The sequence below is a fragment of the Phascolarctos cinereus genome, unplaced genomic scaffold (assembly GCF_003287225.1).
Source record: "Phascolarctos cinereus isolate Bilbo 61053 unplaced genomic scaffold, phaCin_HiC Scaffold_4;HRSCAF=312, whole genome shotgun sequence".
In the NCBI taxonomy this organism is placed as follows: domain Eukaryota; kingdom Metazoa; phylum Chordata; class Mammalia; order Diprotodontia; family Phascolarctidae; genus Phascolarctos; species Phascolarctos cinereus.
Window position 1 is genome coordinate 575057976 of NW_027555847.1, and position 20190 is coordinate 575078165.

The window sequence follows — 20190 nt, forward strand, 5'->3', positions numbered from 1 at the left end:
TCGTTTCTTTCCAGAGTCATAAACAAAACGTCGTGTTAGAGCTGAGATTGATGGTGTCCAAGTAATAAAAGCAGGCCAGGTCAGGAAGGAATAAAATTCAATCAGAGCTCTGCTGAATCATTTTCCAAGAGAACAGAAAGACACAGAAGGAGACAAGAGGGTCAAAAAAAAGATGTCATAATCTTCTGCACACGATTTGGCAGCCTGGAAGGGTGACGTGGGGGTGGGTGTAAGGAGAAGGAAATAATGGGGGGGGTTGGTGGGAGTAGGATGGAGGAGGGGAAGGAGGCAAGGAGCTAATGAGAGAGAGATTGTTTTTTATCAAGTGAAGTCTAATTTAATGAGACAATAGCCAAATCAGCAGGAAAAGAAAAACACCCAAAACTTGGCCATAAGGCCCCAGACATAAACTTTAAAAATCCCTGTTCTGATAGCTCCCATTTCGATTTATAACCAGGAAGTAGTTTAGCCGCAGAAAGTTTTTATTAATTGCGTTTTCACTCGGACCCATGTAAACAGAAAGCCTGAGCCCTTAGGACAAATATCCAAATAATCCTCCAACGATGAGACTAGCTTTTCCTCATTGCTGCACTGCAGTCACAAAAAAGAACTTCTGAAAAATGAATTATTCTCTTTTTTCCCGCTCTCTCTACTACTTCTTTTGCTTCTAATTCTTCTTTTGGGGTCTTTGTCTTTTCCTCCCTCAGTTTGTTTCCGTCTGCTTCATCTTTTCCCTCAATTTCTTTTCCCTTCCCCATCTCCCATATCCAATCAGGCCCCTAGGTTAAAATGTCCTATCTTGATCTCGACTACCCTAAACGACAATTTGCTTCTGCCCCAGAAAAGGTCTTATTTTACAGATACTGTTTTTTTCTGCGAGAGGTTGCGATTGTCGGGACGGTTCCTGGGATTAGGTTAGGGAGCAGAGACTTGGAAGACTGGAGTTTAGACTTCCGTCTATGTGCCCTTCTTTCTCTCTTTCCCAAGGGAATCCTTGTTTTTGCTTTAGGGGGGAATTAGAAAGAGAACTCTGTTCAGCTCAGGCTTAGTATATCGCGTACAGACTGAATTCGCCGCCTTTCTGGTGCTGGGACTGATGAGGGAAATGGAGCCACTCACAGTAAAGAAAGGCATTCCAGTCCCAACAGTTGGCTAGTAGGGCCTCGGAAGGGCTACATTAGGCAAAGTGATTAGTACTGTAAAATTGAAGAAAATGTACCATATCTGACTTATTGGAAGCTCTCAAAAAGGCGTATAGTAACATAAGGCTCAACTTAACTTTGCTGCACTACTCTCCAAGCTTACTCTGGCTCCCTCTGTTTTACATTATTTTTGTTTGTTTTGTTTACTTGATTTTTTCCCTGACTGATTTTAAATTTGCAGCATATTGAGCATATTATTCTAGATTCAGTAGGAACTGGAGTTTCCATGTCTTTCTATCAAGCGACCTGGCATGAATGACTGACTTCAGGAAGCAGAGTATGGGCATCCACGTACAATAATGGAGGGGGGAAAGTATGTGAGAGAGACACAGAAGAGAGACATTTTGACTTAAAAACTCACCTAGTTGTTTGTGTGCCCGAGAGATGCTTTCTAATTACAGTGATGCATAATTTATATTGATGTCTGAATGTAACAGTTAAGGTGAGAAACATGCTCTGATCCATTCAGAGGGTCCTGAGGGAGGAGAATGTTGGGACGGCCCTCCCCGCCCCTCCCCATCCCAGCTGCAAAGACGGGATCTGGGCTCCAGTTCCGGAGCCGAACTACCGAGGTACCCTTTGGGAATTTTCTGGTCAGGGTCCTTGTTTCTCGGCTTACAACTGTGTCACCTAGATGCCAGGGTATAGCTCCCATAGCCAAGAACTGAGCGCTCTCTCTTCCCACTTCCTTTAGGGTAACCCGCTACCTCCATCCCTTATGTCAAGGCTCTTCGTAAATCTTTTCTGTCCTTTTCTATTTACCGTCGGCAGAGCAGTACTCTCTTGACCATCCTTTCAAGGCCCCTCCAAGTCCCTGTAGCACTACTGCTGAAGGTGCCCATCCACCCAGAGCAAAAGATCTATCCCAGGTCGTCTCCGGGATGGGAATTGGCGGTCGGCTTTGCCCCCTAAGTAAACACAGCTTGGAGCGACTTGGGTGGGCAGGAGAGAACAATTTGTGAGCTAGGAAAGAAAGCTCCGGGGCCAGCAGCTAGGGACATACCTGCTGGAGACTTTCACCTGACCTTTCCAGTCAGCGGACTGCAAGGATGAAGGAAGATGGTGTGTGTGTTTGGGGAGGGAGGAGGAAGGAGACATAGGGCTTTGGGGCAAGGTTATAAGGGGAGGAGGAAGATGGAAGAGGAGAGAAATCTCAAGTTTTGAGGACAGAGGATAATATATAACTTTCGGTGCAATTTAGCTTTGTACAGATTTGGGCCACAAATAATAGAACGACAGGTCTCCACTCCCCCCCACCCCCCACTGTCTCGGGGGGAAAAGCAGGAAAACCAACACATTTAGAGTCATTAACTCTTAAGACAGACGAATTTCCTCCGACATAAAAGCAGGCCATGGCCCTGCTCGTGATGTGCACAGGGCATATCAACATTGTAAATGTGCAAACTGTATGCAAGACTCAAATTTAAGACGCCGTCAGATGTTTAGGAGCAAAAGCCGCTGCTTGGCGGAAAAAAAAATGTTCAAAAAAATTAACAGAATAAAGCAGTAATCTGGGCCCCCAGATTAGGTAAAATTTATTTTTAAAGGCAGATGTGGTGTAGAGATAAAGTTTGTGCTCTACGGCAACCGGAGGTGTAGACGGATTATTTATTGCGGTTGTGAATTTGGTGAAGGTTGCAAAGACTATACCTGCTGATTACTGGGTATCGGGCAAGCAGGATCTTGTGTGTTGGGGCAGGAAAGGGGCACAAGTGTTTTTGGATCAAGAACCAAGGTCTCAGGATCTTCAATCCGAACTAAATGCACAGTCCCTAAGATTAATGACCAGGTTACCACTGTCTAGCCCGAATGTGAGGGACAGGACAACAGCCCTTGGAGAGGGGGAGGAGCACTGCTTCAGTGTTCCGATGATTACTTTTTTCTATCTTGCATGAAGGACACACACGGACACTGTGTTGTCCCACAAACTTGAGGTACTCTCCAAGGCAGGGGATGGGGGGGAGTGTGCCTCTCTTGGGGTGGGTACGGGTTGCAGTCTGGTGTGGCGATCTGGAGAGCGTGTGCCAGTCTCTCTGTCAAGCAGGCCTCCTGGGGCCAGAAGAGGGACAGAAACAGCTCCATTGCAGACAGCAAAGTGCTTCAAGCATTTACTTTAGAAGAATGCTCGCAGCCTGGCATTCCCACAAAGAATGGAAAGGACAAGACTTTCTGTCCTCCTCCGGGGCCACCTTATTTTTCACCTCCAAATTAGAGAAACGCTGGTAGAGTACTTACAAGAATGCGTGTAAAGAATGTGTATGTGTGTGTGGGGGGGTGTCGAAAAGATTCCAATGAAAACCAAAATCAAGCATTGCTTTCTCTTCTGCCAATGGCTGCCCCGCTTCCCCCAGTTTTCCTATCTTCTTTCCCAGCCCAGGCTTTGCCAGGGTTGAATGGATGGGCTGGGGCCGACGGATGTTGCTGCTCTAGGCTCCGGGACCGTCCTTCTGAGCTCTGGGCACCTCTTCTCTCGGGCCCACCTCATCTTGGGCTGCTTTTGAGCATTTTGGGGACCGACAGTTACAGGGAAAGCATCTTGAGACAGATCTGTGTAATTCTCTCCCCCAGCCATCCAGAAATAAAATATGCCAGAGGACTTGACCCTTTGATCATAGTACCTTCCCTCCCTCTTTATAGACACCTGCCCTCCCTTTCCCCGCACGGGTCAGGGAGTCTGGTCCAAAGAGCCCGTCCGCTTCCAGTCTGAGCTAGGCTCTCCTCCAACATCCAACAAAAGTCTTAGAAGATGGTAGTGGGGAAGGGGTGTAGGAGAGTGGAGATGATCCCTCCAGCCATTATCTCTGAGATCTCAGCTCACTACCCTCCTCCCTCCGCAGTTTACCAATCCATCCGATTCAGTCGGTCATGGCCGCGGGCTTCAGAATCGTTTCTAATCACTTATTAGTTTCAGTGTGGGGAGCGTGTCACGTATCCTCCTGGTGGGGGGGGGAGAAGGGGGAAGAGATGTGGGGGTCGGTTGTTGGGGGTATTTGGAAGCATTTCCGTGGATGTGATTGCCAGAACTGTGGATTTGGATTTCATTAAGCATCAATCCCCCAGGCCATCCTCCTCCTCCTCGGGTCAGTGCTGGGGGTCGATGGGGGTATAATTCAGAAACAAGAAAAGTGAGTTTGTAAGCAGCAGCCCCTTGCCCTCTCCCCAACACTCACATGGGCACTGCATGAACTATAAGCTACAAGCATGTTAGCCAACAAGAAAATATGTTCAAGGATGCACCTTTGGGCACACTGTATTTTAGAGATAGAAGTTACTTCAGAGGTCACTTGGACCTGTCCCCACATTTGGCAGATTTAGTGATTCCCAGTAAAGTTAAGTGGCTTGCTCAAGGTCACAAATCCACACAGAGTGGCAGGACCATGCATAGAGACCATTGGTTCTTTCCATCACCAGTCAGCATGCATGTATTGATATGTAGAACATATACATAAATGTGTGTATGTATACACACATACACATTTCATATATATATATATATATATATATATATATATATATGTATGTATGTATGTATGTAAAATGCATTTGTATTTACAGATAAGGGAAGTCTGTAATTAGGATGTCTGCAGTTTGTGAGCTCTCTGATTAGAGGAAAAGTAGAGAATCTAAGTAACAGGATGGGACTGACCAGATAGAACCCTTGGGGTAGGTCAAGCAAATCCTTTTCCCTTTGAGAGATTTCCCTTTCCCCAGAGACTTGGTACAATTCCTTCCCAAGGCAGAGAGGTTGGCCCAAAGGACTCACAAAAGAAGGAGCCATCTTGTACCCCAAAGATCCAATTGGCCCAAGCAGGATCTCTTTTGGGAACAGGGAGAGAGCTGCTCAGAGTCGGGGAGAGAAAGAGGAATGTGTTAGTGGGGAGCAGGAAGCGGTCAGGCATTCCTTTGCTGCCCCTCTTCAAGGCCACTGGAACTGTAAGCTGGGGAGGCGGCATACAAGCTGCCGCCAGGAAGAGGCCAGCAGAGTTTTAATCCAAGACTGTTACTGTTTCAGGATTTTCAGTCCCTCGGCACAGGCCCTCTTGTACTGACAAGCTATAAGAGAGGGGGGAGGTACGGGAAGAGCTGAAATGGCCTGGAGATATAGCCACTAGTAATAATTCTCAGTGTTAGACATTCAAAACTTTGGCAAGCACAACTCCTACATGACTTCTGAGTGTTGTACAAATGGGGAACTCTGGTCTGGGCTTAAAGAAAGAGAGAAAGTTCAATACATTGACTCTCAGGGTAGGGTTGATGATGGTGATTTTTTTTAAAGAACTGTATGTGCAGATGAGTGAATATGTGTGTACTTGTATGCCAGGGCTCCCCCCACCCCTTCCTCTTATGCACGGGATGGGAGGGAGAATGTTGGAGAGACACTGTCCATCTTCTTTGATCCACAAAACTGGCTTGTTAAGAAAGGTTCAAGAAGGAGCGAGTAAGATGACCTGTTGTAACACCTTCCTCCCCCTTTTTTATTTCTTTCTAATATTGCATTTCCTAGTAGTCTCAGGACCAGGTAGAGTTCACAGCTCATTTAGGTTGGAGGAGGGGAGTAATTAGTGAAAAAAAAAATCTGCATATTTCTTCCTTGAGATGTGACTCAACTTCAAAACTACTCAGGGCACTGCAGGATTATGGAAAGGCAGTTCATTCCCTTCTCATTTTATTCTTAGCTTAGTTTTAGGAGCACCAGTATGACCCCCCCCCCATTTTGCTGAGCTCTCCTCCTAGTCCACCAAAAGCCCTAGGACCTCATCATACCTGAGTAGCTTCCTGCCAGTTTTGACACCCCCAAAGAAATCAAGTTATCAGTCCCTATCTCCTGTTTGTTTGCTATGGAAATAATCTTGGGACTGTAATAGTTGTGGGAAGGCTGGGGTAGAGGCTAAGGAGGAGAGGATAAACAATTGATTTAGCTAACTTGGACTTGAAAGGTTAGTTTTGTTTTTAAATCATTGCATTAGTTTCCATTTTTTTTAATCCCAAAATGTCTATTATTAAAACCTTTGAAATGGGGGCAAGTAGCCCATTTGAATGTGAATACAAATTATGAAAACATGAAAACTCATGCAAAACACAAATATAAATAAACATATGCAAAATTTTACACACATAAGTAAGATCTTTTGTTAAAGTGAGAACCCTCAGAATGGCTACTATGTGCACTGAACAATTCTTTTCCTCTATGCTTGATTTGCAGGAATATGGTTTGCTTTGTGGGGAAAACAGTGTGGCAGGTTTCAGAAAATATATGAAGTGTGAACTTACATTCATGGGGACTGAATTCTCTGAGTGGGAATTAGTTGTAAGTTATAAATAAAAATAAAGTATTTTAGAATAATATCTCACAACAAGGAAACTTATTTGTCAACAATATATTTAAGGACAAATTACTAACTTTCCAAGCATTAGATTGTGCCTATGCTGCCAATAACTGAAGAAAAGCAAGGTAGACAACAACCCAGATCCCCAGAGTTCACCATCTCAGAACCGATCCTATCTCATAGATAGTATAGATTTATCCAAAGCATTTTTTACATACCTTTAGGAAGCTCTACTTTTCATAAGAGATGAATTTCATTAAAGTCTCCTGGTTTTCCAAAGTATTTTGATATTTTGTTTAGAGTTCCCAACTAGAACATACATATTTTTTCTTTTGCCACCAAATAGCTGCAAAAGTATGACAGGCTTGTTATTCTTATGACTACTGGGTCATAATGACTTAAGCCAAGAACCTTTAAGTATCTGGGTCCCTATACTTCTTGGAACTGAAAAATGATCCCAGCCATCACAGAGCCCATGAGCTTCATCACCACAGGTAGGTCAAAGGGTAGGTAAGACTGAAAGGTCCCAAGAGAAAAAGATGCTCCTAGCCCATTCTGCTTCCTCCTTGACCTCTAACAATTCAAAAAGCAATTAATACAGTGATCATCACCTTCATAGTCCACAATAAAAATTGAGGTATACATGCTACTTTAAACACAGTCTAAAGAGCTTTCCAAGAAAAAGGGTTGATAACTCCTGGAAGCTGATTTATCTCTTTAATTTAGAATTAAAGAAATCTAGTAGTAGGTTTCTTATGGGGCTTATCCAAATTAATTTTTCTCACAGAACAAAAAAGAAAACAGAAATATGGAAGATCTTTTTTGTAAACCCCCTACCCCCACCCTGGGAGGCTATGAAGCCAAAAGAGCCCCATAGGACCACCAGAATTGAGACCCAAAGGGAAGCACAAAAGGTCATATCTGAAAATACTTTCCTGATATCCATCTTGTGTAAACTTTTTTCCCTTCAAAAACTAATGTTATAGTCCATTTTAAGAACTATAATTTAAAATTATGGCTTTGCTACTGTTGCATTAAGAATTTGCTTTGTATTTCATCTCTTCCTCAATGAGGAAGCTTATTATGGCTTTGGGATTGTTTTAAAAAGCCACAATATATTGCCTCTGCTCTATACCCCCACTTGGGATTAAATAGGGCCACTGGGAAGCCAGACAATTTCTTATTCATGTGTGTAGAGGACCGAAAGTATGTATAGTGATAATGAGAAAGGACAGGTAAAAAGAGAGAACTTTGTGGAGCTTAAAATAAAATGGGAACCTGCACACCTGTGTGGAATAATAATATAATAATAATGCACATTGATGTATAATGTGTAAGAGATTAAAGAGAGAGATAAAGGAAGGGGGGTAAGGACACAGAGAGAGAAAGAGAAAGGGGGAGAGAGAAAGAGGGAGAGAGAGAGAGAGAGAGAGAGAGAGAGAGAGAGAGAGAGAGAGAGGAGAGAGAGAGAGAGAGAGAGAAGGGTGGGAGGGAAGCACTTTTGAAGGCCTGTCTTGTAGGACCAGCCTTCAAGAAACCATCTGTTTCCAATTAGCAACCATGGAGCTTCTGCACAGGATGGAGAGAAGCGCACTGTTCCCCAGCCTTGCATCTGAAAGCCCAGTTCTGCACAGCTCGGCCCCAGTTCTGCTCCATCTAACCCTGAAACCACCTCATTTCGAAGCACACACTTTTTCCATTGCACCTCTGGAGACTGCCTGCTGCCTTTCACGGAGGCACACAAAGAACCCTCTTTCTCCAGCAGCCTGGTTACTCACGGACTGTTAAAAGCTCAGTTCAGTCACTCTCCCCACCCACCTCCATTACTACCCTCTCCCTCTCTATATCATAAAGTTGCCCCTGAATATATTCAGAAATAGGTTTGTCTGATACACAAATGGTTATGTTAAGAGACTTTAATTTCTCATAAAGTTTTATAATACTTCGTTGGGAGGGTATTGATGGTGTTTAGTCTTTGGTCCTTATTTTCCATAAGGCAACTGATGTATCATAGTTCTATAAACAAGGTATTACTTACATACATATATATTTAAGATATACATACCTGTGTTTTTGTAGAGGTATATGTGAATAGACATCCATTTCACATGAATGTGTATATATGTTTCATATACATGTACTTCAATATTTCAGTGACTTACTTCTACATTGATATATGATTTTGATAGTACTTTAATATTTCCGTATTTTCCTATGTACATATATGTATATATCTGTACTGTGGGCATGTGTGTATATATCCACTTCATATATATATATATATATATATATATATGTGTATATATATATGTATATATATATATGTATGTATGTATGTATATGTATATAAAACCCAGAAAGCTACATAAATAGTGCATATTGTCTATGAACTCAAACAATGAATCTAGAAGCCAGTGTAATAAACTGGTTCCAGGCAATGCTCAGATCTTGTCATTTTGACTGATAAGCTAGAATCCTTTTTTATTTGAAGGAGAAGGGACTACAATGATGAGAAAAAGGATGAAAATAATAGGTGCATGAAAAATCCTACACCAAAGGGAAATGTATGGCCTTCATGACCTCTGGATAACCTGGGTACTTTGGCACAAAGTGTTTCAACAATATTTACTTACCTTTAAGATTTTTCTTTTTCTTTCTCCCCCAACCCCCCAGTTTTGTTAAGCCATCTTTTGAGATGGTTCAAAGTCTCTTATGGGATCTAATTATAGTAAGCAGAAACAGGATGGAATGTGAATGGTTCACTTCTGCAGGAACTGGGTTCTAACTGTGGCTGGATAGAGGAGCTTATTGTCACTAGAAAAAAAAATCCTCAGGAACACTGCCTTTCGTTTGAAGCCCTCGCTGGCCTCTTTGCCTGGCTTTCCAGCAGCTAAGGACTCAGTTAGTCAGGTCAGGAAATGGCTTTTTGTACTTTTTGAGTTATATTAACAACTGACTGAAATTTAACGAGTTACAAGTGGAAGAAGGTTATCCAAGGGGTAGAGCTTAAAGGGTGAAGGGCAGGGGAAAGTTTGACTTGATACAAATTAAGAGAATGAAATTGGAGAGATAATGGTAAGAGGATTCAAAAGAAGAAAACAAAATGGAGGGGTGTGTGAATAGGCTTCTGTTTTGTTGATTTTCACACCGGAGTTAGAGGAAACAGATACTCTCTTGATCCTGATTTGTAGAAAGACCAGTTTAATAAGAAAAAAGAAGACAATTTAAAGGCCCCCTAATTTCTGTTGTCTTACAACGTAATTTTAAGCAAAATGAATGATTTGTGATTAAAACCATCCTATCAATTACATAAAATCCTTCAGATAAAGCATCTATAATGAGATAATTGTGGAACCAAGCATTGGAGTGGTCACAGTTTCGATTTTACAGTTTTCTGGGAGTGAAAGATTCTTTTTTTTTTCCAGAGAAGGAGAGACAATCAATGGCATCGGAGAATTGGGGGAAAAAAATCAGTGTTGGACGTGACTAAATCTTCCTCTCCTCCACTACATCAATTGTCAGCCCCTCTTCTGCAGTCAGATACCCTCCACCGATTGATTACAAGGGAAAAATGATCCCTCCACCCTAACCCTCCTGAGGGTTGGGTAAGGTGATCACATCTCTTCAGGAGACCAGCCGCCCCGACAGGGACCAGAAGTCAGCTTAGGCATTGGGGTTGTGCTTCATGAGAGCTACATCAGCCTCGACCATCTCTTTCACCAGTTCCTGCATGTGGAAAGAGAGACAGGCGATGCTCTAACCTTCTATTCCAACAGTCTCCGGCCAATCCCATCCCTTGACATCGGCTGAGCTGTCCCTACAGTCTGTTTCAATTTTCTCCCAACTCTCTTCCCCTAGGTAGGCCCTTTCCTTACTCCATCAATGCTTATTCTCCCTGAGCTCTGGCTTCTTAGGGATTATTCGAGTGTACAGAAAAAAGCTGGAGAAACATACCCTTTACCAGGACTCGGTGGGAAATAATACTATTTGCAAAATAGTAATAATAATAAATAAATAAATAAATAAATAGATAGATAGATAGATAGATAGATAGATAAATAAAAAGTGATTGCTACAATGTGTAAGAGGAAGGAATCAGTAAATACAATAAGCCCAGGGCTCCAGGAAGAAAAGAGCCCAGGAAAATGTATTCCTTATTGAAAGGAACACAGGACAAGCTAGTCCATTTTCTGTCCTTCGGGGGAGCTCCCCGAAATCAAGTCTCCGATGAAGGCTTCAGTATTCTGTAGGATAGTTCCTCTTTTCTTCTTTCGAAAAGATAACTTTTAATTTGTGCCGGTGTTTGTATTACTTAAAACTGCAACACTTAAGGAAGGCACACACAACTATTACGCCTTCAGTGCTCAGAAAATGAGTTTTGACCTCTTTTAAAATATCACCAGCCGCCTAAACAACACATCCCTAAGTCGATTTTATATGCTATGACTTTGTCTGTCTCCAGTCTCCCCCCCACTCTTTGCCTTTTCTCTCCCTCACACTCCCCTCCCCTCAGCGGGATGAAAAAAAGCATTTCATTACAAAACAGAAACTTACATCAAAAGCGACCCGAGGCTTCCACTTTAGTTTTTGTTTTGCTTTGGTGCAGTCTCCTTGAAGAAAATCCTGTGCAAAAAGGAAATGGGAAAGAGAAACTCCTGGATTGGGGTGCTGTGTATCTGTCCTTGCTCCATGCAGTGCTCGATTCAGGCTACTGCCTGCCTGGCTTCTAATCTAAAGCATCTTGGTCCTTCCCCCTCCCCCACCCCCAGGTCCCCGCTCGCCCTCCCAGTAGTCCCTACAATTTGTCTGCTAACGAGCCTCGGAGCTCTCCGGCCTGGCCCCCTAACAGGTTGCAGTTTAGGGGGAGAGAGAGGAGGAGAGGTGAAGTTTCCACACGTTGACAGACACCCAGCCTGCCACCGTTTTTCCAAACTCCTCGGTCCGAAAGTCCACACACATCTCTAGGCTGCAGCAGAATTTTCTCACGCCGCAGTTTACAAGCGCAGACCCAGTTCAGCTTCCTTTTTTTTTTCCTCCTCTGCCCCCCTCCATTTTTTGCTCCCGTGGTGCAATTTCAGTTGAGGCTCATGGACCTATAAATCATCTGGAAGTTGCATTTAAGAATACACTGCACAGGCCATTTAAAAACCATAAAAAGCAATCAATCCCCTCGCCCCCACTCCCCCAACCTCTTTTCCACTCTCCCTTGCCTCCTCTCCCTGCTCCCCCCATCAAGTCCTATTGACGCTTTAATGGTGATTTTTTTTTTGTACATTAAGTTGTCATGGACGCTACTGTGAGAACTGTTTCGAATTATTGAACCTCTCTAGCAAAACAGAAATAAATCAACTCTCTCTCTCTCTCTCTCTCTCTCTCTCTCTCTCTCTCTCTCTCTCTCTCTCTCTCTCTCTCTCTCTCTCTCTCTTTCTCTCTCTCTCTCTCTCCCCCCTTCCCCCCGTTAAATTAAAATATTAGAAGCGAGCAGTCCTGAGCTTTTGTCCTGCATTCGAAGTCTAGTGTTCTGCTGGCAATGACAAAACTTAAGCTTTTGACACGAGAATGCTTTTATTTTAAACTAAAGTCAACATCCATGCAAGAGGGACAAGTAATTCGAGATGCATTGCCTTGTGTCTAAATGAGCGTTTAATTAGGCTAGCTGGGGTCAGAGATGGGAAGCTGGAGTTATCTTTGCTCACTGTATCTCTCTAAAGCGTCACAGAACAAACAAACAAGAAACCAAGCTCGCACTAGTTCCAGTCTTGACTGCATTAACATTTATTTTGAACTACCGGTAGGTCCAGGTTTCAAAACCACTTCGTGTAAATTCTTTTATACTCCAGTTTTACAGCGGTAAATTACAATTCCGGAAAGGCAAAGTGGAAAAGATGCTTCCATGTAGAGGGCAGGCTGCTTTCTTGATTGTGGTAAACTCACTTGACTCACTTCTATTCTCCCCATTGTATCCTTTTTTATTTCTTTCCCTTCTGCCCCTATTCACCAGCGGTGGGGCTAATAAACAAGTAGCTGGCCTATGGCTTGGGTCTCTGAAAGCCAAGCCGATGGAATTTCTCTAAAGGTGCATTAGCAAGACTATTCAGATAGTATCTTCTATTTGCTCCTTCCCAGGCTACGCGTGTTCCAGTGATACAGGAACGTGATAATGTTCAAGTGTGCCTCTGTGCAGCAAGGGGCCAGGCGATGGGTAGACTCAAGCCGAGTCACAAAGACTACTGGACAGTTCCTTATCAAAGTGTGTATGTGGGAAGTTTAAGTGTGAAAACAGAAAAGCATAAATACATAAAGCATACACTCTCACACACAGACACACTAAGAGAGCTATTCTGAAGGTTCTGAGTTGACAAATGCAATGATTTCATTTGTTTGGTGGAGATAATTAAACTGCTGTATTATGGAAGAATAAACTAAAAATTTAAAAACAGAAGAACCTTAAAGCTCTTCCACTACTTCCTTTAAAACAAGATTGTAGTTTTCTAAGACTAGACTGTAATTGAGAAAATCATCTGAAATCTAGTCTTAAATGTCTGAGGCAATGTTTAGCTTATCAATGGAGCCTGCGTACCTATCCATTTATAGGTAAAATAGACTTTCTTATTGTACGGACTTTAAGGAAAGGCAAAAACAGCTGGATTTTTATAAAAAGCCAATAAAGGCCAATACAAACATGCTTCAAGCTCTTAATGCTTTAAAGGTATTTAGAAATTTAAAATAATTATTTCAATTGAAAATGATAAATAACCAAGTCCTGATATAACACCAAACAATATTTTCTGCAGATTTCCATAAAACTTGGTATGTATAAGATATTTGGTATAAATCCAAATTGCCTGTGTAACGTTTTGTATTGCATAGTGAGAACACAATTTTTACAGCTAAGTCTGTGACACTATTGTCTTTTTTGGTTCTACTTCTATAAAATGTAGAAACAATCTTGTAACTTTTAGATAAAGTAGTGCCTGATAAAATAATCTATTACTAGAGCTATCATTCTCAATAGCAAAATGGTTATCTGCCAGGTTTTTTACTGATCAACTCAATACTCATTAAATTGTACAAATTTATTTCATTATTAACACCCCTTTACTCCCAAATGCAACTACTAATAAAACAACTAGAGTCTTGCCCTAGGGGCACAGTCTAGCACACTGAATAATGGATACCGTATCTTTAGGAAAAGTTGACACTATTGGAGGGAAATGCTAAAATAACAAAATAATTTTTAAATGGAAAAAGGCAAATGAAGTATTTTTCAGCACTGCCTCCCCTAAAATTAATTCATTTCTCAGGTTTTAATTTTACATAAGTTTCACAATAAAATATAGATGATGTTATTTTTTTTCCCCAGAGGGTGCTGTGACATTTAGAATCATGAAAAAAAATCATCTCTTCTCTCCACCCCCAATTCCAGGGGAGTTGGTGGATTGAAGAAACATGGTTATTGTTTAATCACATAACACTTGCTGTAAATCAACCAACACTGCATACATGTAATTCATGGTTTTGAATTTGTAGTTAGCAAAAACCTGAAACCAGATTGATTTCAAATGATCTCAGTGGCCTCAGACAAGGGAGATTTGTATTGTAACTTTGTTTCCTGTATTTTTCTACAAGTAGCTCATAATATAAAAACAACCAGGGAACTACAATTAAGGAAAAAGAAAAATGGTTTTGAAAAGCCTAGAAACAGACATTGCTAGCATATCCTGCAAAAGCATTTCATTGAAACCAGAGATGCACCTATTTAAATTTCCAAATTTAGTTTTGAGCTAACTCCTACATGCCAGTTCAGAGGCTTATTGCTATTTGCTGCCAAAGCTCTATTTTCCTGAAGTATCATTAGACTGAACTTATGAAGGAAAAAGATGAGGTCCCATTAGACTAGAACTGTGGTTCTTTAAGTCAGTTGCTGCTGAACTAAAAGGATAAACCAACCAGTACTCTTGCTACTGATGATTTTTGAGGCTAGAATTAGTTGTATCTCAGGGCCTTTTTTTTTTAAACTTAATTTTCCCTAAAGGACTTTCTTCCTCGATCATATTACATTATTCATAGGAGAGAATAGCCAGTGTTTTAGTTTTCATGATTCTAGTTAGTCAAAAACCTAGTTTAGGGGAAAAGATTAGATGGAAGGGAAGAGCTTGTATCTTTATCTTTATTATTAATATAATGACTGAAAGGAAATTAAAGAAAAGATTCATCTCCTTGCAAAGAAAACAGATTATGTAAATAGTATTTTTACATGCAGGTTAAGAACTGCTATTTTTCTCAGACATATCTACAATTCTGTCTCCGAGCACTAAGTTGAGGGAGAGTAATGAAGGCAATAGCCCAATTGCCTGCTTCAATTTAGCACTATTTGAAAATCTTTCGACATTAGAAAAATTCACTTAACGAATATGATCCTCACTTGAAGACAAGGAAAAGGAATGAGTTTATCTGATAATGCTCTTTTCTTCTATTTGACCACTTAACTCCCTCTCTTTCTAATTGTAGGTTAAAAGCAGGTTTTTGATGAACAGTAGCATATGCCCAGACAACTAAAAGAAATGATCTGTGAGCTTCATTTTACAGTGCAAACACATACATATTCATGAATTAGAACAAAAGGACTTCTTATGCTGGGTGACCTGGATTGAAAAATATGATTATAAACTTCTGAGAAAAAACAATATAAAGCATTTTAAAGGTAAACATTAGACTTCCTAAACCCTGGTTCTGGGTGTCATCATTTTTTTCATTTCTACTCATTAGGTAAATGATATGGTCTCAGTGTGTAATTTATTATTGTCCAATTCAATTAGGGCTTAACTGAGCATTTTATGGCAGCCAAATGGCATGAAGAAAAGAAGAATAAAAATTAAATGTCCAAATGCTTAAAATCAATTTTTCTCTTTCTACTACAGATGACTAATTCAGTGAGCATCACAGCCACGCACTAGTAGTTCCATTCACCAGTGGCAGTTCGAGTAGCAAGTTTGACAACAATTTTTAATGCTGGTCTGCTTTATGTTTCTGCAATAATGAACTGATAAAGAGCCAGAACAAGGCCTGGAAAAGTTATTAAGTGAGTTACTGAATCTGTAGTAGTTAACCTGAAATCCTGAAAAGGAGTGACTACATCATGCTTTTATCTTCTATCCTTACATATTTCCTGCCTCTCAAATATCCTTGACACCTTTTAATTTACATCAAGATAACCACAAAATAAATCTTTACGTTATATTAGTGATCTCCATCCTAAACCTCCTCTTCCTCCCCTACAACTTCATGTTTATCCTCTAATACACCAAATCCTTTTGATAGTTTTCCCTTCACTCTTTTAGTACCTGTGGGGAAAAACATCTTTCATTAAATGTATGAACTCATGGACCATGCATGAAGAACCCAAAGCTTCATTCCACCTGTCTGCCCTGGCCACAGTTTGTTTCAGAACAATTTTGTTATTGATTTTAAATTAGTTGTTAGATACTACATCTTGTCAATAGGCCTGGTTCCGAGGCTTGCAGAGAATGTCTAGGGCAAAGGAAAAGCACTTCAAGATCTTTTATTACTTTGTTAAATTTCTGTACTTTTTAATGCTGTCAATAAGACAGGTCAATGCAATTCAAAAACATTTATTGAGTGTCTACTAAGTGCAAGGTACCTACTTGAGCCAATACAAAATAAGGAAAGTCAAGAGCTAGGAAAAACATCATGCTAAATATGTTTAGGAATTTTAGAAAGGGAGCCATGAGGGGCCCTTAGTTTTCATTTTTCCTTTCACTGTTCTTAGAAAAGCAAAGTAGTGGAATAACTCAGGTACCAAGGGAATGAAAGTATGCCAATGAATTTGGTTCTTGATCTAAATTTGTATTAATGCAGTGTGGGCAGGAAAGTTTTACTCTTGGGTCAAGGCTCCATTTTAGAAAGACAGAACAAAAAAAAATGGAAAAAGCCTTAATGGATCTGTCAAGATTAGATATTTGTAAATCAACCCATATGTAAAAAAAAAATCAGACCTGCAGTTTTCTGAGAAAATTTGCAGTACCACTTATCTTGTCTGTGTAAGTTAACTCCTTTATCCTCCAGGTTTTTACTGTTCAATTTAGTCTTTCTCCAAAGAAGTAATGAAACTCACAATAATAAGATATAATGGTGTTAATAACGGTAATGATATTTCCCTATTCTCTTCCCCTTGACTGCTTTATATTAGCACAAACTAAATGGCTGAATGCAGGCCTCTCTTTTAATGACAAGGAGTGATAAGAGACAAGAAGAAAACAGCAAACTGTCTGGTCTGCTCAGGAAGTGGGGAATCAGTGGTATTGTCCATCAGCTGGGGCTAACAGAATGCTGCCAGGCCTCAAACAATGCTTCAGCTCAACCTTAGGGAAAATGAGTCAGTCAGCACTGATTCTAACAAGCATACTGACACTAGAGATAAAATGGCAAACGGAGCAAAACAGAGGGAGTGGGTCCCTGCACTATGTCTAATTTCGTAATCATTGTGATAGAAGAAGCAGTGCACAAGTTACACAGGGACACATCACATACTATATATTCCTTGGGTGAGCACACTGAAACAATCACATTGTTACTATGACTACATTTGTGCAAAAGTCAAACCTAGGGAAAGGCACAAATACATTAACTCAACTTGACTAGACATGGGTCTGATTCCCAAGTCCCCTGATTTTCAGTAGTTTTCCTTCCATAGTGTTAAGTGGAATTTGGAGCTTTTTTAAAGTCAATGGCTATCTTTTAAGATTATGTGATCTCCTAGCTATTCTCCTGAGTCAGTGAATAAATAATCCCCAAATGTATCAAATATGTTATTTAAAACTAGCAGCTATTAGGAAACAGCAACTATGGGACTTGCATCTTCTTTTTAAAAATGAAAATCTTGATTCTTATGGCACTATAAACACTAAAAAGAAATTTTATGTTCAACACAATCCTTATGAAACTGAAAGAATATTTTCTGTTACTTTGTATGTATTTGTTACTAGTAAAGCATAAGTCTTCTCTTTAAAAGAGCATTTCCTTTATTATGGGACAATTTTATAATGTTATTTGTACATGACATTTCTTGTACAGGAACATCTCTTTTTATATTACATCAAAGATGATCAGCATAAAAGGAAAAAAAATCTGGTTAGGCAAAGGATTTAAAAAATCACAAGATTTGACAATTATCCAGAAAACCTAATAAAAAAAAATTTTAAGGTAGCTTAGGAAGCTAGGCAATGTTCGGGTAGTCACTGGGAGATGTGTAGATAACCTGATGCAGTCACATCCCTTGGCTACATTTGTCATTTAGAGTGAAGATGCATCTACTCACTCTAGGATATCTTGCATACAAAGGGTGCTGTTTCTCTCCTCATCCGTGCTTCGGTGGCTAAGATTTCAAATTCTGCTCTCCCCAGTAGCCCTCCGAGCTGGAATCTGAGGGGACAGGAGCAGGGTGTTCTCAGCGGAGGGTCCTTGACTCTGGAACTCATTCTCTGGCTGGTCTGCACAGCCAGAGTTGGTTGACCTTTGGAGTCTGTCCTGTTTATCCAGGCTTTGGCCTGAGGGGGCTTTGCTGGGGAAAGAATTTCCCAGACATGGTGTGCAGTAGCTTTTTGGGGAATGTCTAGTCTTAGGTGTTTTTCTTCAATATGCTACTTTAAAAACCCCAAAACCTTACACAAATAACTGCAAATATTTCACGTCATTTTACTTTGACCAAGTCCATGGTGCAAAAGGACAATGCTAAACACACAGGATCAACACACACACACACACACACACACACACACACACACACAGACACATACACACGCGTGCACGCGCCAATTGTAAAGGTTTACTACAAATCTTTCACGACTACCTGATGGTACTGATCCCAAATTCTCAGAACAGCATCTTTTTAAAATACGCATGAAAGTTGGGCTAATTGTCAATAAGTGGTATTCTCTCAACTCAAATGACTTCACTTCAGATCATTCTTACCTTCCTTTATCAAGTGATGTGATTCAGAATGGTAATCTATGGGGGCAATTTCATGAAAGAGAGATAAACACTGTTAGTAATCTCAGCATTCCTGTCTTCAAAGTCTGGGCCATCTTTATAGGAAATTAATGGTTACGGTTAATAACTGGACCTAGTGTATAATGAACTACCTGTGGCAGTAGGAGGTGACAATAACCCTGCAGAAAAGAGATAAAACGACTTGAAAAGAACAATTACAGATCAGCTGGGACATAATTGGGTCACAGCATTCCTGAGCTCTGGAGGCACACAGTCTTTTCTCTTGCTACTTGGTATTCTTCACCCTCAAAGCACTTAACAAACATTAGCTAATTAAACCTCCAGACAATCACATTCAAAATGCAACTCAAGAGATTTTGCATCTGTTCCAGGTGGCACCTTTTCCTTGAGATAAAAAGTACAGTACAAAGTATCTTCGTTAAGTAAAATCCAAACCACTCTAATTCTGCCTTATCTGTAGATTGCAGAGACAAAATCACTACTCCTGATCCCAGGGAAGTTGTGCTCAAGCCACAGCTGATCTTTAATTGTAGTGAAGTTAATTTTTCTTAAACTTGTTTCCTGCTAAGTCTTTTAAAAATTAATTCCATTTATTAGAAATGACTGTCTTTCTGGTCATCTAAGCTAGATGGCTGAGGTTAGAAAAGTCACTCACAATGTTTAAAAACAAATACCCTTGCCTTTTAGATCATTTTTAGAGATTAATTTTCCTTTATGTCCTTCCTCAATTCCCTCCTTTCCCCCCACTTTTTGGCAGCACAATAGCTCATTCTACATCAAGAAAGCTCTTCATTAATGAAACACACACACACACACACACACACACACACACACACACACACACACACACTCACGTACCCAGAGGCAAACACACATGTAATGGGATCCCTTTCAAATGGTTACCCACCTACAGACTTATTACCTACTTGGCTTCTACCACGCATGGTCCCACAGGTTCTCAGACTAAAAGAGATCTCTTCCTTTTTATGACAAATCTCTACTTTTTCAGAGAGTGGAAAATATTATAGACCAAGAGAACAGAGAGACCTTCATGGCTTTCCCATCCAAACTTCTAACTCTTGTGACTACTATTTTGGGTTTACAGAGTCCCCTTTTAAAGGAACCAACCCATTTCCCTCTCCAATACCTCCAAAGCACATAGAGGATCAAATGCAAATCATGTCATTAAAGCAAATAAAATACTAAAATTTTAATCCTTCAGGGATCATTACAGGGGAGTGGAAAGGATACTAGATTAGGAGTCACAAGAACTGGGCTCTAGTTTGGTTTTTGCCACTGACTTGTCTTGTGGCTCTGGGTAAGTCACTTAATCTGAATCTATCTGCTGAATATGGATAATATTTGCCCAATGGCAGGGTTTTTTAATAGGATCACTGGAAAGACAGATATATGAAAGGGTATTCAGGACAGAGTCAGGACACCTGGCTTCTTGTCCCATCTCTGCTGTTAGTACCCTGGAGCAAATTACTTCACCTCTGGCCCTTAATTTATAAAATAAAGGGGAATGGACTAGATGGTCTCTTCCAACTCAAAAGTTATAGTTCTATGATAATTATCTATTTTATGGATTTACCAGGGATCTTGTTTCTCTTCCTTCCTCAATTCCTATT

At 40.6% G+C, this 20190-nt stretch overlaps 1 protein-coding gene across 6 annotated transcripts in view; it reads right to left on the reverse strand.

Moving 5' to 3' along the window:
• Window positions 1-9713: 9713 nt before the first annotated feature.
• GMDS (GDP-mannose 4,6-dehydratase) overlaps window positions 9714-20190 on the reverse strand; it is a 785826-nt gene continuing 775349 nt past the window's right edge. For all 6 annotated transcript variants that reach the window (XM_078153650.1, XM_078153649.1, XM_078153647.1 and 3 more), the window contains 2 exons: window positions 11084-11152; window positions 9714-10255 (listed from right to left, as the gene is read on the reverse strand). In XM_078153650.1, coding sequence (XP_078009776.1) covers window positions 11110-11152 — 43 coding nt within the window. In that variant the 3' untranslated portion in view covers window positions 9714-10255; window positions 11084-11109. The remainder of the gene's footprint in view (window positions 10256-11083; window positions 11153-20190) is intronic.